Genomic DNA, 13,970 nt, shown 5'->3' with positions numbered 1-13,970 from the left:
CATTTAGGGACCCCTCAAATGAAATACGTAAGAAAGGAGACAAATCACAATGCAAATTCAGCTTTGGACAAAAAAAAAAAAAAATATTATTTTATAGAACTTTTAGTTTAATGACTATAAAAATCCATAGCCTCTTGCTTAGAGAGGTGAACGTAGCAACAAGACGAGGAGACAAGGCTTTTCTTTCACCTAGATGTTTGCCGTTTATTCCAACAACTGCAAGGCCTGGACCACCACCACCACCCCCCTCCGGCCTATAGATAAATAGTTCTTATCTCTTGCCTCAGAACCATAGAAATAACAATTCTCCAGCAATTTCTAACAACACCTGCCCTTCCATTCCTTTCAGCTTCCTGCGCTCAAGCAGCCAGCAGCCGTGCTCCCAGCGTTAGGAAGGCAGCCAGCCAGTGCCCAGTCTGGAGAGCAGGGGCCGAGAGCACCGTTCCCCACAAGGGCCAAGGAGCCGATTCCTTCTCCACAACCACCCCCTTTTCCCCACAAACACTTTAAGGCATAAGCAGCTTTTTTTTTTTTTTTCCTCTTCCAGAAGAACCCCGCAGGTACAGGTAGTCCTCCCTATTCACGGAGCTGCAGAGAACCAGCTCTTCTTCACAAGCTAGTGATTTGTTCCCACTATTAATGTGTTATTTCACTAGTAACTAAACCTCTCTCAAAAAAACCCAACACTTTAACCCCCTTTTCTGCAGCGTAGGGTAAGAATTCCTCGTTTACAGCTTTACCCACACTTACAGCGGAACAGAAATAGCTTCAAGTGTGTGGGACTGGCTGATAGTCCTCCAGTTAAATGTTATAGAATCTTTTTTTTTTTTCCTATTATAGGTCCAATCTACGATGCCTTGTTTATAACTTACACTATTAAACTTTCACAACTTTATACAAATTCTTAGCGATGTTAAAAAACACTGTACAAAACCACCTTAAGGCACAGAGAGTTAAAAGAGAAACGCAGCCCATTTGAAGCCTCAAAGCAGCCAATTCAAGAGAAACTGGCCTTGTAATAAGTACATAGTTCATTTATACATGTTGAGCTTCATTGCCATACAATAAAACCAGTAAATACAGGACAAAACGCGTGCTGCTCAGCATCTACTCCTTTTCTTTAGTACTAAGCCCTCTCTGAGACATGACCTGTGGTTATAAATAGGAATTGAAGCAGCTTATAGGTCCCTCAAATGGTTTGTTTTGAGCAACCATGAGCTATTATTATTTTTATCTGTCAGAAAAGGATTTCCTAAGGCAATACCCCTCCTCCAAGCAAACTGCCTTGGGCAAGGGACCGAACAGTTAAAAAAAAATAAAATATGCCCGTGAAGAGTACTGTCGTGCTTAAAAAACCCTGAAACAGATCAGCATCATCGGTAGGGTCAGCAAACATGCAGTAATGCAGCCACTGCCCACCCCCATACATGCCCAGGTACCACCACTACTCTGCTGGTTCAAAGATGCTCATGCTATTATCAGTCGGCCATTTACCTTTTATGTGAAGGAGGAACCCAAATATTAACACAGAGCACTGAACTCCTATTCACTCAAAAGATTCGGAGCATTCTTGGTACGCTTGGAAATTAGGAAAACTCTGTAGCAACATGGAAGAAAAGGAAAAACTAGCTTAACGGTTTCTTAGTCATTGTTTTATAGCAAGAAAACTTTTGTCAGGGTTTATTATAAAGGAACAGCATAAGGAAACCAAATAAATAGTTGAATAGTTAACAGTATGCAATATAATAGTACTAATCTTCAATTACATAAAAATTAAACTTTGGAACAGCATCAATATGAAAGATTTCTTAGAAAACTAGGACTCAGTCCGAGATCCTCAGACCTGTACATTGCAAAAACCAGTCAAATTTGATAACCAGTTGGTCCCCGCTTCGTCCTCTGAGGGACGATGTCCATTGAGAACTATGACCCATCCGTACGGCTCCCTGATCCCACTCTGCCCCATCATACACACGTGCTGTTTTTCCAAGTGTCTAAGAGAGAGTGATCAGGCAGCACGAGGTACGAGTTGTGCTTCATTGTTTCAGAGGAAGCAGTGTAATCTCCTTCCTCATCTGATAGCTGTATTGAACAAGGTTATGCAATTTAGCCTAAGGATGCTTCTTTCTTCCTTAAAGCAGCAGTTAGAGGAACAGAAAGAAGGCAGCAATGACCTCATGCTCCCAGTAAAACCCCAGCTGTGTTCTGGGCGGGGGGGGGTATGTGGAATTGAGGGCTGATTTATCATTAGTTGGACAAACTGTCTGATCTAACATGGTGAAGTCAGTGGCAGGAACTTGCACAGAGCTACATCAGACCCTCTGCCATTGTCTTTGTTCCGCTCATCAGCGCTGTGCAAGTCACACCGAGCTAGATTCTATTAGCGCATCTCACCCAACGCAGGAGGGAAGGGAGTCATCTCTGCTGGCTCTCGGGAGTGACCGGCTTAAGCAAATCCATCACCCCCCGGAGCAGAACTTAACTGTGCTCCCAAATAAAGAAGTACCACCACTGTGATCTGGAATTGTTCCCCGATACGGATTTCTTCACCCGTGGGATGCTCATCTCTTGCTAGAGAAGCACAGCTTACTGTGGCTTTACACCAGGTGAGTCTGGGCCTCTGACTTGACATAAACTTAAAGAAATATATACACGGTACAGTTTTGAAATCTGTAAGTCAAACCAGTTGATCAAATTCTCTCAAACAATTTTTTTTTTAAATCAGTAGATAATTCCACTGAAGTCAGGAGTGCTAAAAGGTGTTTGAGGAAAACCCAGCATTATATATTTGCATTAAATGCCAAAACATATCCTAAAATACTCAACAGCTGTCACTGAAACCCTTCCAATGTCAACTTCCCCATAACACTGGAACAATTAACAAAAACTCTGCTATCAAGCAACAAAAAAAACCACAAGTAAAAATTACAAACAAAAGTAAGCATTTGTTAAATTCCCACCAGCCACTTGAAATCTTGTTTATCTGTTTCATGAAATTAAAAACTTGGCACATTTTCCTTGGATGCCATTTATCAACATTTTCTTTTATCTAGAGCTTTTATTGCATATCAGAAATTCACTTGGCTAGGATAGCTTTGTTTAGTAGAAAACACTGCTTTCCAGTGATAGCTATGAAGCTCCACACAGTTCAGTAAATGAATTCTCCTGGTATTTCTTGCAGCAACGGTTCCTCAAATTTAAATCGTTTGGAAATGGCTTTCTGCTCAGTTACTTTTTCTTTTTCTGACTGCCTACATTGTCCCAGCGTATACGAAGCCACTACAATTAGTTCTTCTGTCACTATGGATTCTTCCTCTTCAGCCTTCTCAGCATCTACTGATTTTTCAGAGGCAGAATCTGCATCTTTCTGGGTGACATCGCTGCTCTCCCCTCCTGTGCTCTTATTCCAGACCCTGCAAGCAGGATTATCGCTTTGTTCTAACCATGGATGTTGAAGACATTCTTCAGCAGTTGCCCGGTCCCTGCAGAGCAAGGAGAAGTGTTAAAATAAACGTCTGAAAGCATTTGAATACCTTGCAGAAGAGATCCATACAAATTATTCCAAGGATGTGACTGTATTAAAGACAGACTGATAAAACTTGTACAAAAACGTGCTGATAGCTACCTTCTTCCAAAAAAGCCCAGCAGCAGCCCAAGGAGATGAACTGCTACCGTTTAAAATAAAGGAATTCATAGATCCTTAAGCATCACAGTTTACACTCCCATGCCTCCAACCAACTTTCAAAGTTTATACAGATGGTATTTTTTTTTCCCCATATAAGAAAATTACTCAATCCTTACATTCTTAAAGAATTCCCATAGACAAGCAGTAGGCAATTTCAATAGCTGTCACGGCCCACCATGAAGAAGTGGTGAAGTTCCACAGAAAACACCTCCTTCTATTTACGAGGCCTGGAATTTCCAATTTGCTGCCCATTGAGAAGAGCATACTAATGAACTGGAAAATGAGGACAATACTCTACCAACTCAGCAAGAGTAAAAGGCTCAAAGCACAGCTCATTTAAAAGACATCGGCAAGGTACATGTAAAAGAAGGTCAGTATGTAGTACCGCGTGCGACAATTCACATACAGTTTTTTGAAATGAGTTTGAGTTTTAATTACTGACACTTGGATGCTTTCAGAACATGCAAGTCCGGAGGGAAATGGAGAACTTCTCTTTTCATATACATGAAAAGTAATACCACGATGAAATATGAACAATAAAAGTTCTCTTATACTTTAAAAATGAGAACGCCAAGCACTTGATATATTTAAAACTAATCCAGTCAGACACATTAGCATATAGAATTGTATTTTACTTACTCAGGTTTCTTAACCAGCAGAGTTTTGATGAAATCCACAGCAGACTCTGAGATGAGGTCAAAGTCTTCTCCAGAGTAACTTATGTTCATTTGAGATATATTTAAGAATGTTTCTTGTTTATCATCCCCTAAGAAAGGCGATATCCCTGTTAACATGACGTATGCCAGTACTCCAATGCTCCTAAATTAAAAGTAAAAAATAGAAAAGCATTTTTTAGTGTTTTACTGTAAAGTAATGTTTTCAGTAAAGTAAGTTATGATGACCATTAACTTGTTCCACTTACCACATGTCAGTTGCTGTACTGATTGGGTCATAACTCAGAATTTCAGGAGCTATTCAGGGGAAAAAAAAAAGTTCTATTTTTGTCATATGTAGACATAATATTGTAGTTATATAGTGCAATGACAGGCATGTGGTAATATTTAGTATAAGCCATTTAAAGCCCGACAGTCTTTTGAAATAGAGATATTTCCAGGCAAGTTATTTAAGTGATTACTATCATTCATTGGTTTTAAAGTAAAACCAGTTGTTTTCCTTTTATTGTCCTCTTCAGAAGCCAGACCAGTCTCCTTCCCAATTAAGGAAGCACTATACAAATTTCTCACAGAAAAATGAGAAATATCCAACATTCCATATTCCAGCACTGAAATCCATACCCATATATACTATACAACTTAAAAGATATTTTTCAAGTACGTTTTTCAAGGGCTGGAATGATTTGCTTTTAAAAAAAAAATGAAATGGATACAAACCTCCACAAGCTAAAGTATTCTATTCAGAGACTGAATATGTAATACTTGTTATCACTGCTGGTAAGAACAACCTAAAGCGTGTTCTCATCTTCAACACAGGCACACAGTTATCACTCAAGACTAGCAAGGCTCACCAGTTCTAGCTTTTACAGCAGTACCACATCCAAGTATTAACCCCATCTTTCGACACTGTAACGACACAGCCAGCCTGCCATGCACTAAATTGAGGCATTTTCTCTGTTCACTCCCCCCAAAGCCCGGACAGCCCCCTCCTCAGGGCTACACCACTCCTATAGTAACAACTTACCTACATATTCCGGAGTTCCCATAATTTCTCTTAGTTCCTCACTGCTCTTCATTATTCTGGAAAGGCCAAAATCTACTATCTTAATGTCTCCCAGAGGAGACTTACTGGTTAGTAGAATATTTTGGGGCTGAAAAACAAAAGGAGACTTTCAGGATCACCTCAATCTAATGTCTATGACACAATATTGCATCATTATTTTAGATCACGAGTAGCAATAATGCATTCCATAAAAGGTACGATACTCAGCATCATTTATTTATTCATGGGATTTCCCCCACACACACAAGGTGAACTTGAAGAGACACGCAGGCTAAAAGGAGTGGCGGGGTTTTCTGTTCATAACTGAGAACCAAACATCTACCTTTATTAGCTTAGAACAGATACAGAAGACATGCCAGTAGCTATCATTTAACAATAGCATACAAATACCTCCACATTTGTACCTTTAGTCCTTCATATCACCTTTTTAGCCCCCTTTCCTCCTTGCTTCCTTCCAATAGATGGTGTAAAATACCTCCTGTTGAAGTGTGTCCAAAAACACCCAATCATTTAAAAAGGGCTGAACACACAAAACTATTTTGACTACACCTGTTTAAAGAAAGTCTGTTGCAACCGACCTCAATCTTGTTCAAAGTACAAACAATTGTATTACAGAATGCTAACTGAAGAACAGTTTAAAAAAAAAATAATACAGCAGCCTGAAAAACAGGTTTTTGAGAGCATCACCTTTGGATAAACTTGTTTGCTCTGACGTCACTAGATCTTGGCTGTCATCCTTCAAAGCAACTTTGTGGTCATTAAGAAGATCCTTACCATGAACTCTGAATGCTAGCTTGATTTTTAAAAAAAAAATAAAATCTGAAAACCAACTTCAGAGAACAGGTCTTAGATTTTTTTTTTGTAACTGAAGCGTATTCTTCCAAAAAAAAAAAAAGTGTGACCCTCCCTGTCCTCAGGCCAATGATCACATCAGGTTCTAACATTAACTTCTCTGAATAGTAACACTGACAGTTGGCACTGCATTCATGCCTCTGATGAGCACAAGTTCTGTGAAAGTGAAGCCTTTATTTATTGAGAACCTGGATCACCTCGCATCAGGGGTGGTTGAAAAGGAAAGAGGGCAAAAGAGTAAGAGCATGAAAGCAACCCCTGACTGATAAGCCAACTGGATTAACACCAACATTTATACTTTTTCCCCTGCTCACTGAGCCATTCTCTCCTCACCCCCGTGCCAATCATGAAGGCGTGCTTCCACATGAATCACGGAATCAGGGAACTGTCAGAGTTGGAAGGGACCTCTAGAGATCATCTAGTCCAACTCCCCTGCTACAGCAGGGTTGCCCAGAGCACATCACTCAGGACTGCATCCAGGCAGGTCTTGAAGATCTCCAGAGAAGGGGACTCCACGACCTCCCTGGGCAGCCTCTTCCAGGGCTCTGGCACCCTCACCGGAAAGAAGTTTTTCCTCATATTTGAATGGAACACATATTTGAATGATCACAGAAATGAAAATGTCCAAGGACCTTTCAGAAACCTTGCGCCAGTTCTCCTTGCTGCAGGACCTAAATATAGTCAAGCTCTTTCACTCCTGCTTCATTAAACCCCAGTATTTCCAACGAACTCCACGATGTCAATCTATTTTCTGTTTGTAAATCTATGTCTTAAAAACAGCTTTTTTAAATTTGCTTACAAACTGGGATCTGGTGGCTGTACAAAGACTTTTGGAGCTGCGCATTACCATACACTTTATAGTAGTTCACATTTGTAATTCTGTACTTGTATTAGAAAAGCAAACATCCAAAACTGCTGACTATGCCTCCCTAATTAGCCTCTCAGATGTTCTTCCCAGTGGGAAATTTAGTTACTTTCTGAAGAGGCAAATGGAAAGCATGAGAAAAGCATTTGTTCTCTATATTTAAACAAAGAAAAGTTTTTAATGGAAACATTTAATGAAACCCTTAAGCCCTGTATTACAATATTTTAGTAGATAATGTAGTTGCCAGAAGTCTTTTTTGTCTGTTTTTTAAAAAGCAATCTTATTCCTCAAAACACACCTATGCAGGGAAAAAACCTGTCTACAGTACAAATTGAGCCATAAACCTATCAATTCATAACAAAATACCAGTAATTTTCATCTTTTAAAGAAACATTATGGGGTTCAAGTGAAGTGAAAGTCTAAACACAAGCATGAAGCCTTAAAGAAGCCGTGGCATTGAGTTGACCATAGTTTTCAGCTCGACACAATTACTTTAACACTTTAAGAAAAGGAAGATCATTTTCCCACGTCTGTACAGCTGTTTCTCTTCTGTTTTCCCACTCCTATAACACATCTGGGTTTGCATAATGCCCATTAGCCCAGAAAGGCACTAGAGATGCAGGCCAGAGGCTCTCCTGGTAGCCGTTTTGAAAAGGGCTTTTTTGCTCTTACCACCAAGCCTTAATGAAACGGGAAACATTTAAAACCTTCCCCCTCTAGTGCAGTAAGGCTTAAAAATTCCAATTTCGATCCTCTTATGCTGTGCACTGAACAAAAACATAAAAAGAAAAAAATTCCTGCCTAAATGGACCATCTGAATGGCTGTACTTTACTACAAGATTGGTATGTGCACAGAAACCACATGATGTGGCCACGAGTCTAGAGCAATGTCACATTAGCACAGCCAGAAATGGGTACCTTTGTAAATGATTATAAAAACAAGAATAAAGTTGCATTTTTCCAGGCGTACTGTCAGCAATCAGAAACTTCAGGAATCTGAGACTTTGGGTATAGCTGTATCATCATGCCAGAGTAACAGCAGCGAAAAGCGTAATTTGTCAACGCATATATTCATCAGTCTTGCATTTTTCACTTAAATTTGACTAAAAAGAGCACAGCTTTCTTGGCACTATTAACTTCAGTGCAAGGCTCAAAGTAAAGGCAATATATACAAAGATCTGCTCTCCTCTAGAAGCTGTAGAAACTTATTAAACTTATTCTGTGAATCACACAACTAGTTTGTAATAAGTGTACTTAGTGAAATGGGATACCTACCCTTCGACCCTAAATTGCCAGCAGATTTTGGAATCTTCTCAACTGACTATACAATGGCAAAATCCACATATTGCAAATTTGCCATCATTCCAGAAGCTTCTATGAACTTACGGCCTTAGTATTTCTTGTATCTTTAATTGGTTTCAAGAAAAATATGACTAAGGATGCATAATAAAAGCAATATTTTTAAACTAATCAATGCTTCACCTTAACCTGCAATATTAATTATTTAATTTTATGACACTGTAAAAAAGAAAAATCAGATCCCTAGAAGATGATACAGGAATTATCCAAGGAATAACGGGCAGAAACAGGAAAAACACACTACCTGGGATACCTCAGCTACATTGTGTGTAAAGATATTAAACAAGGCTGATCAGCCTGCCCTAAAAAACTTAAAGGACTCCTTTATCTTTAAGCAATTGAAAGGTAACACCAGAATTTGCTTGGGGTTTGGGTTGTTTTGGTCCACATGTACAAGTGAAGAAGTGCAACAGTCACTGAAAGAGTACACATATTAGACTGGCATCACACTTAATTCCCCAAAATAAGCAATGCAAGTCTGAAATTCAGAAATAAAGCTATAATCAAAATAGGTTCTGTAGAAGCTGGATACTCTATACCTGACTATTAAGAAACAGCTTTGCTCTAATTGCTGGACAGGTTTGAACACCAGATTAAACTGTTCTTTTGCCCTGAAAAAAATAGGTTTTTAAAAATTTTTAACTCTTTATTTCCTGGGTGTTTCTTTAAGCAAGGAATACTACGCTTCTATTAGTACCTACACTTCTGTGTAATAATCATTCCACCTGTAAAACTCAGCTGAGAAAATTCATCTGTAATGTTTTTTTTTTTTAACAGGCCACTTCTTTTGTAGTTGCATTAGTTTGCTTTCTGAACATCAGTGTAAAATGACAACCCAAACAATTTCAAACAATGATTTTGCTAGTTGTCCTTGCTGTATGCAACATCTTGAAAACAACAGGGAAAGAAGTTGTCTGTTGGATAACCAGTGTAATAGATAACTTGCATAGCCCAGACCCCAGGCCTATGCAAGGCTCTTCACCTACCTCCACTGCATACAAGAGGCAGCTAGTCCTTCCTCAACCTTTTAAAATTAATTTAAAATTATCTTCCATTCCCAACTACTTCCAAGTTTTTACCAAATACCAATTCAAGATCAAGTCAAACGGCAAAAACGTAGAGAAAGGAGTCTTCCCTTCCTCTGCAGCTTTTATGCACCATTAAGAGGAGATGAAAGACTCCTGACTACAGTCTATGCACACCCTGCAAATTAAACAGCATCAACACAATAATGTTGAGTGATATTTAATTTGCACACAGTAGCATTGTATTTGCTCTTTCTCCAAGTCAAGACTGGATTACATGAGTGGATTTTGCTATTAAAAACAAGCCATTTTTCAACCATCTTCCAGGAGAACCATGCTTTTGGAAAAGAAATGAGCAGGTGGCAACCCTGCTAGGCCACATCAAAACACCTAATTTTCCTGCAGTGTTTAGTCTCACAAGAAAATCTCTTGCATCTATTAAGGGGGCAGACAGAAGCTAAAGCAAGTTAGCTGTCAGTGGCATAGATCTGTTTGATTAGATTTGTCATACAAAACTACAACTAGCTGACAATCACATACTGACAACCATTTTGACTTAAATTCTTCCAGGCATGGAGCCTGACTTCTTTTTTTGAAGGTGCAACGTAGGAAAATTGGAAGAACCTTTCCAAAGGCATTTGTACCAGACAAATGAAAGGGAAACTACTTTAGAGACCCAAACGTGAAACTAATAGCACAAGGAAAACATTTTAGCAAATATTTGGAAACTTTTTTGATATTGGCAAACACATTGCTTACCAGCAGTATGCTTTGCACCACTCTTCCAAACATCACCCTACAAAACTAAGTATTTAGTAAATTCCATAGTGCTGTAAGCACTAGCTAAAGCAGCATGAGCCATACTATACAATAGAAGATGGTTTGAGGCCAGTGGGTTAATAAACATACAGCCAAAACCAGCATCCAACTTCAATTTTTGAGTTCCTTCAAAAATGGGCCTTCTTTAAAAAAGTCTTGCAAGGCACGTGGGTCAATCAGTCTTCACAAGTCATAGCTTTTAGACCTACAGTTTCCATTACTTTTCTTTGCCAATGTTCCAAAGAGTTCCCTAAACCTTATTTTGCAAAATAAGGCCAATAGTCTCACATATCATGAAAGTAATCAGACTGTAACTAGGACGCCTTTTAAGATCCACTTTTCAAAAACACAGTGCACACTGCAGTAATGTATAAACATATTAAACTCAAAACACCAGATGATTTGCTCTGCTAATTAAGTTTTAAGCACCAGCAAAGCAATGCTGGATCTGTCACTGAGAACTGGAGATGCTCAATTTTATAACGTAAGTTTTCTGATCAGTTGGAAAGAGTTTCTAAGTAAACTTTTTCTGAACTTTGAATCAACTACCCATCCACAAGCTGTAAGCAACACCCCAGTCTACTTCTGCCATTAAGAAATGTACTGTAGTCAAATAAAGCACAAAGCATTTCCAATTACAGATACCCAGCTGATAGTGCTCAGGAACACCACAGCTTTAACTACAAACATGTTTGGATACATATTGACCACAGACATGTTTTAATTTTTACACACTTTTCAAGGAAATTCAACTGGAAGTATTTTTGGCCAACTCTGTAGAGACACCGAGTATGTTCTGTAAGCCTACTGGAACTTTAAGGAGTTCTAACTGCCCATTTTTAGTCCTTGTGAACACTTACTCTCACATCACTTGCTAAAAATTTTCCATTTTTTAGTATTTATTAGCATTTTTACTAATTTTTACTATTTAGTATTTACTTTAGTACAATTATTAATATTCTGTGTGTATTGACTAAATCAACGGGCTACAGAAAGTTTTAGAGGATACCAGAAATAATTTGAATAAATGGTTGGAAAACCAGGCAGGTGAGAGATTTGTGTGCAAATATTACTCATCATCTGCTTTAGCTGATAAATGGTGCGGGATGTGCTAGGTTATATATTAAACATGTACAGCTTGATACTGGAATCTACTGGTAGCTTTGTAATACTTAATTGCATTTTGGCAGTAGAAGTGAGGCGCTCAGCAACAGAAGCAGCATGTAGCAGCTTACTACATGCTTAGCAAATATGGGAATTGGACATGTAAAAAAGAATTTGAAAATGTTAATGCAAGATACTTTTTATACTGCCTTGCTTAGTAATAATAAAGTAGTTCAACCTCAAAATGAGATAAAATTGCATCTTCCATATGAGTATGCATGGAAGCTAAAGAAAATTATTGCAGCTTGCTGCCAATGGGAGATGATAGTTTTCTGGATCCCCGTTACAACTCCTTCCTTAACCATAAGTGATACTCTGGATTTTGTATGATGGCAACTGTACTTTTCTTTGTGTCAAAACTACTTTTCAGTAAGGAAAAATATTTACTCCAGTAAATCATGGTAATTGATATAACAGTAGGGTGGTAGACAACTGGCAGTGAATAACAAACATTTAAATTAAGTTTTACAGTAATTAAAAAAATACTGAAGTGTTATAAATGCATTTAACATTTACTGTTTACCAGTCCAGTTACTTCATTCTGAAGCATTACACTTTATACTACTAGTGTCTCCGCCATCCTTCTGTTCATTAAAACTCAAGTCCAATACAAAAACTAACATTTTTTGATGACCATATAATACCCATACATCTTTACTGCACTTTAAAATGAGCCAGGTCTTACCCAAAATACTCATTCACAATTTAAAGTGCAGCGCAAATCCACTTTTGACTTTATTATATTTCACTTAATCAAATGAAGTTTATATTTAACATAATCATAGAAACTCCCCAAAATGTGTGCAGCCCTGGTGGCTACTGCATCTCAGAGGTGAATTTTATTATTCGTGGAATAACTACATAAAAATTGTGTTATTTACTAATTAGCATTAGTACAACATATGCCCAATAAGAAAGTCAGTAGATAATTAATGAGAAAAATACAGCAATCTTACCTTTAAGTCAAGATGAACCACATTGTTTCTGTGCAAGAATGAAACTCCTTCTAAGATCTGCCTCATAAGTCGTTTAACATCTTTTTCTTTGAAGGCTTCCTCCCTTTCAGCCACACACTGGTCAAAGATTTCACCTCCAGCAGCACTAAGGAACAATATGAATTTTATTGTTTCAAAGACTAAGTTATAGCCCCCATTTTGTTCTACTTGCACTATTTTATTTAGCATAAGCAAGATCAGCAGGCAATAGCATCCAATAGCGATATTTTCAGTTATTAAGTATTTGACAAGCTTTTACAGCCTAGGAAGACTTCTTGACAATATGGCAGCCTTGGAGAGAAGCAAAGATCTTAGTCACTTAGGTTAGAGAATATGAATACTACAGAAACTTTTGGGACTATTTTGGAAATACTACTGGCTATGCTTAAGATGAATGCCCCATTTGTTTGAGGGCGGTGTTTACATAAAAGGTGTGCCTTTTGCCATTCTTAAGAAACTACATGGAAATTTGGCCAAGGCAAGCCTTTGTAAACACAAAGCAAAACCAGTCCCACTTCCAATTCTCCTCAAAACACTTTGCACATAACTCAAAAAGAGTAAAGTTTATAACTGAATTGTTTGTGAAGTCTCTGATACACAGGAATGCATTAAGTTTCTAAATGGCTTGGAAATCTTAGCTCTCAGCTTGCTTCCTTATCTTTTGTTTGCATATGTTAAAATAAATAACAAAAAATATAAAAAGAACTACAGATGAATGACTGTTTTTAAAGTATTTTGAGGCTAAATGCCACTACAACATGTACAACATAACTACATAGCGTCAAAGTAAGAGCAGCAGAGGCTCCATCTTAAAACAAGAACAGGCATAAGAACGTTAGAATGGAACCCTTTTGCCTATGGATTGTTGAATTACTACTTAGCAACTTATAGATTAAATCAACACATACACACTTTGTTCCGCATGCAATTCTATCATCAGCCCTCGGTGAGAGACAGTGAAACCCCCGAGGACAGTATCTTCTCCAGTTACCCAAACTGTGGCATGCCAAACCCGACTTTGTACGAGTGTTAACCTTTATTGACGCATTGCCACATATTCTGCCTTTGCCTGCTCTTTTCTAATAAATTTTATTACCAAGGCAATCCAGAAGACAGAGAGGCACATTCAACCAAGACATAACAGCAAATTAGAGCTCTACAAATATGGTGCATTTGGATTATGTACCCCCAGAAAAAGAACACTTAAATACACTCAAATTTTCTTTTTGTCTACACTAAATTTGCTGCTACAGTCCTAGCACCTTAAAATGCCTCATGGCTTATAAAAAATTTTTTTGCCTTCCCAGATATTCTCATTACTATTATTTAAAATTCTCCCCACAGATCGTCTTACACGCAAAAAAGAATTTTAGAAGGGGTTACATCTTAACTTTTTCTAAAGAGTTTTATGTTTCTATCCTATGTGCTTGCTAACTGGTACAGCAGTACAATTTGATCTATTATAAAAA

The 13,970-nt window shown here is 38.1% G+C and overlaps 1 protein-coding gene across 1 annotated transcript in view; it reads right to left on the bottom strand.

Moving 5' to 3' along the window:
- Positions 1-537: 537 nt before the first annotated feature.
- STK17A (serine/threonine kinase 17a) overlaps positions 538-13,970 on the bottom strand; it is a 28,352-nt gene continuing 14,919 nt past the window's right edge. Inside the window, exons 3-7 of the mRNA XM_074146509.1 lie at positions 12,463-12,607; positions 5,384-5,510; positions 4,608-4,656; positions 4,325-4,504; positions 538-3,482 (exon numbers count right to left, since the gene is read on the bottom strand). Of these exons, the coding sequence (XP_074002610.1) occupies positions 3,149-3,482; positions 4,325-4,504; positions 4,608-4,656; positions 5,384-5,510; positions 12,463-12,607 (835 nt within the window). The 3' untranslated portion in view covers positions 538-3,148. The remainder of the gene's footprint in view (positions 3,483-4,324; positions 4,505-4,607; positions 4,657-5,383; positions 5,511-12,462; positions 12,608-13,970) is intronic.

The sequence above is a fragment of the Numenius arquata genome, chromosome 4, assembly GCF_964106895.1.
Source record: "Numenius arquata chromosome 4, bNumArq3.hap1.1, whole genome shotgun sequence".
Classification (NCBI taxonomy): Eukaryota; Metazoa; Chordata; class Aves; order Charadriiformes; family Scolopacidae; genus Numenius; species Numenius arquata.
The sequence above is the reverse complement of the archived record's forward strand: the minus strand, read 5'-3'. Positions and strand labels throughout refer to the sequence as shown.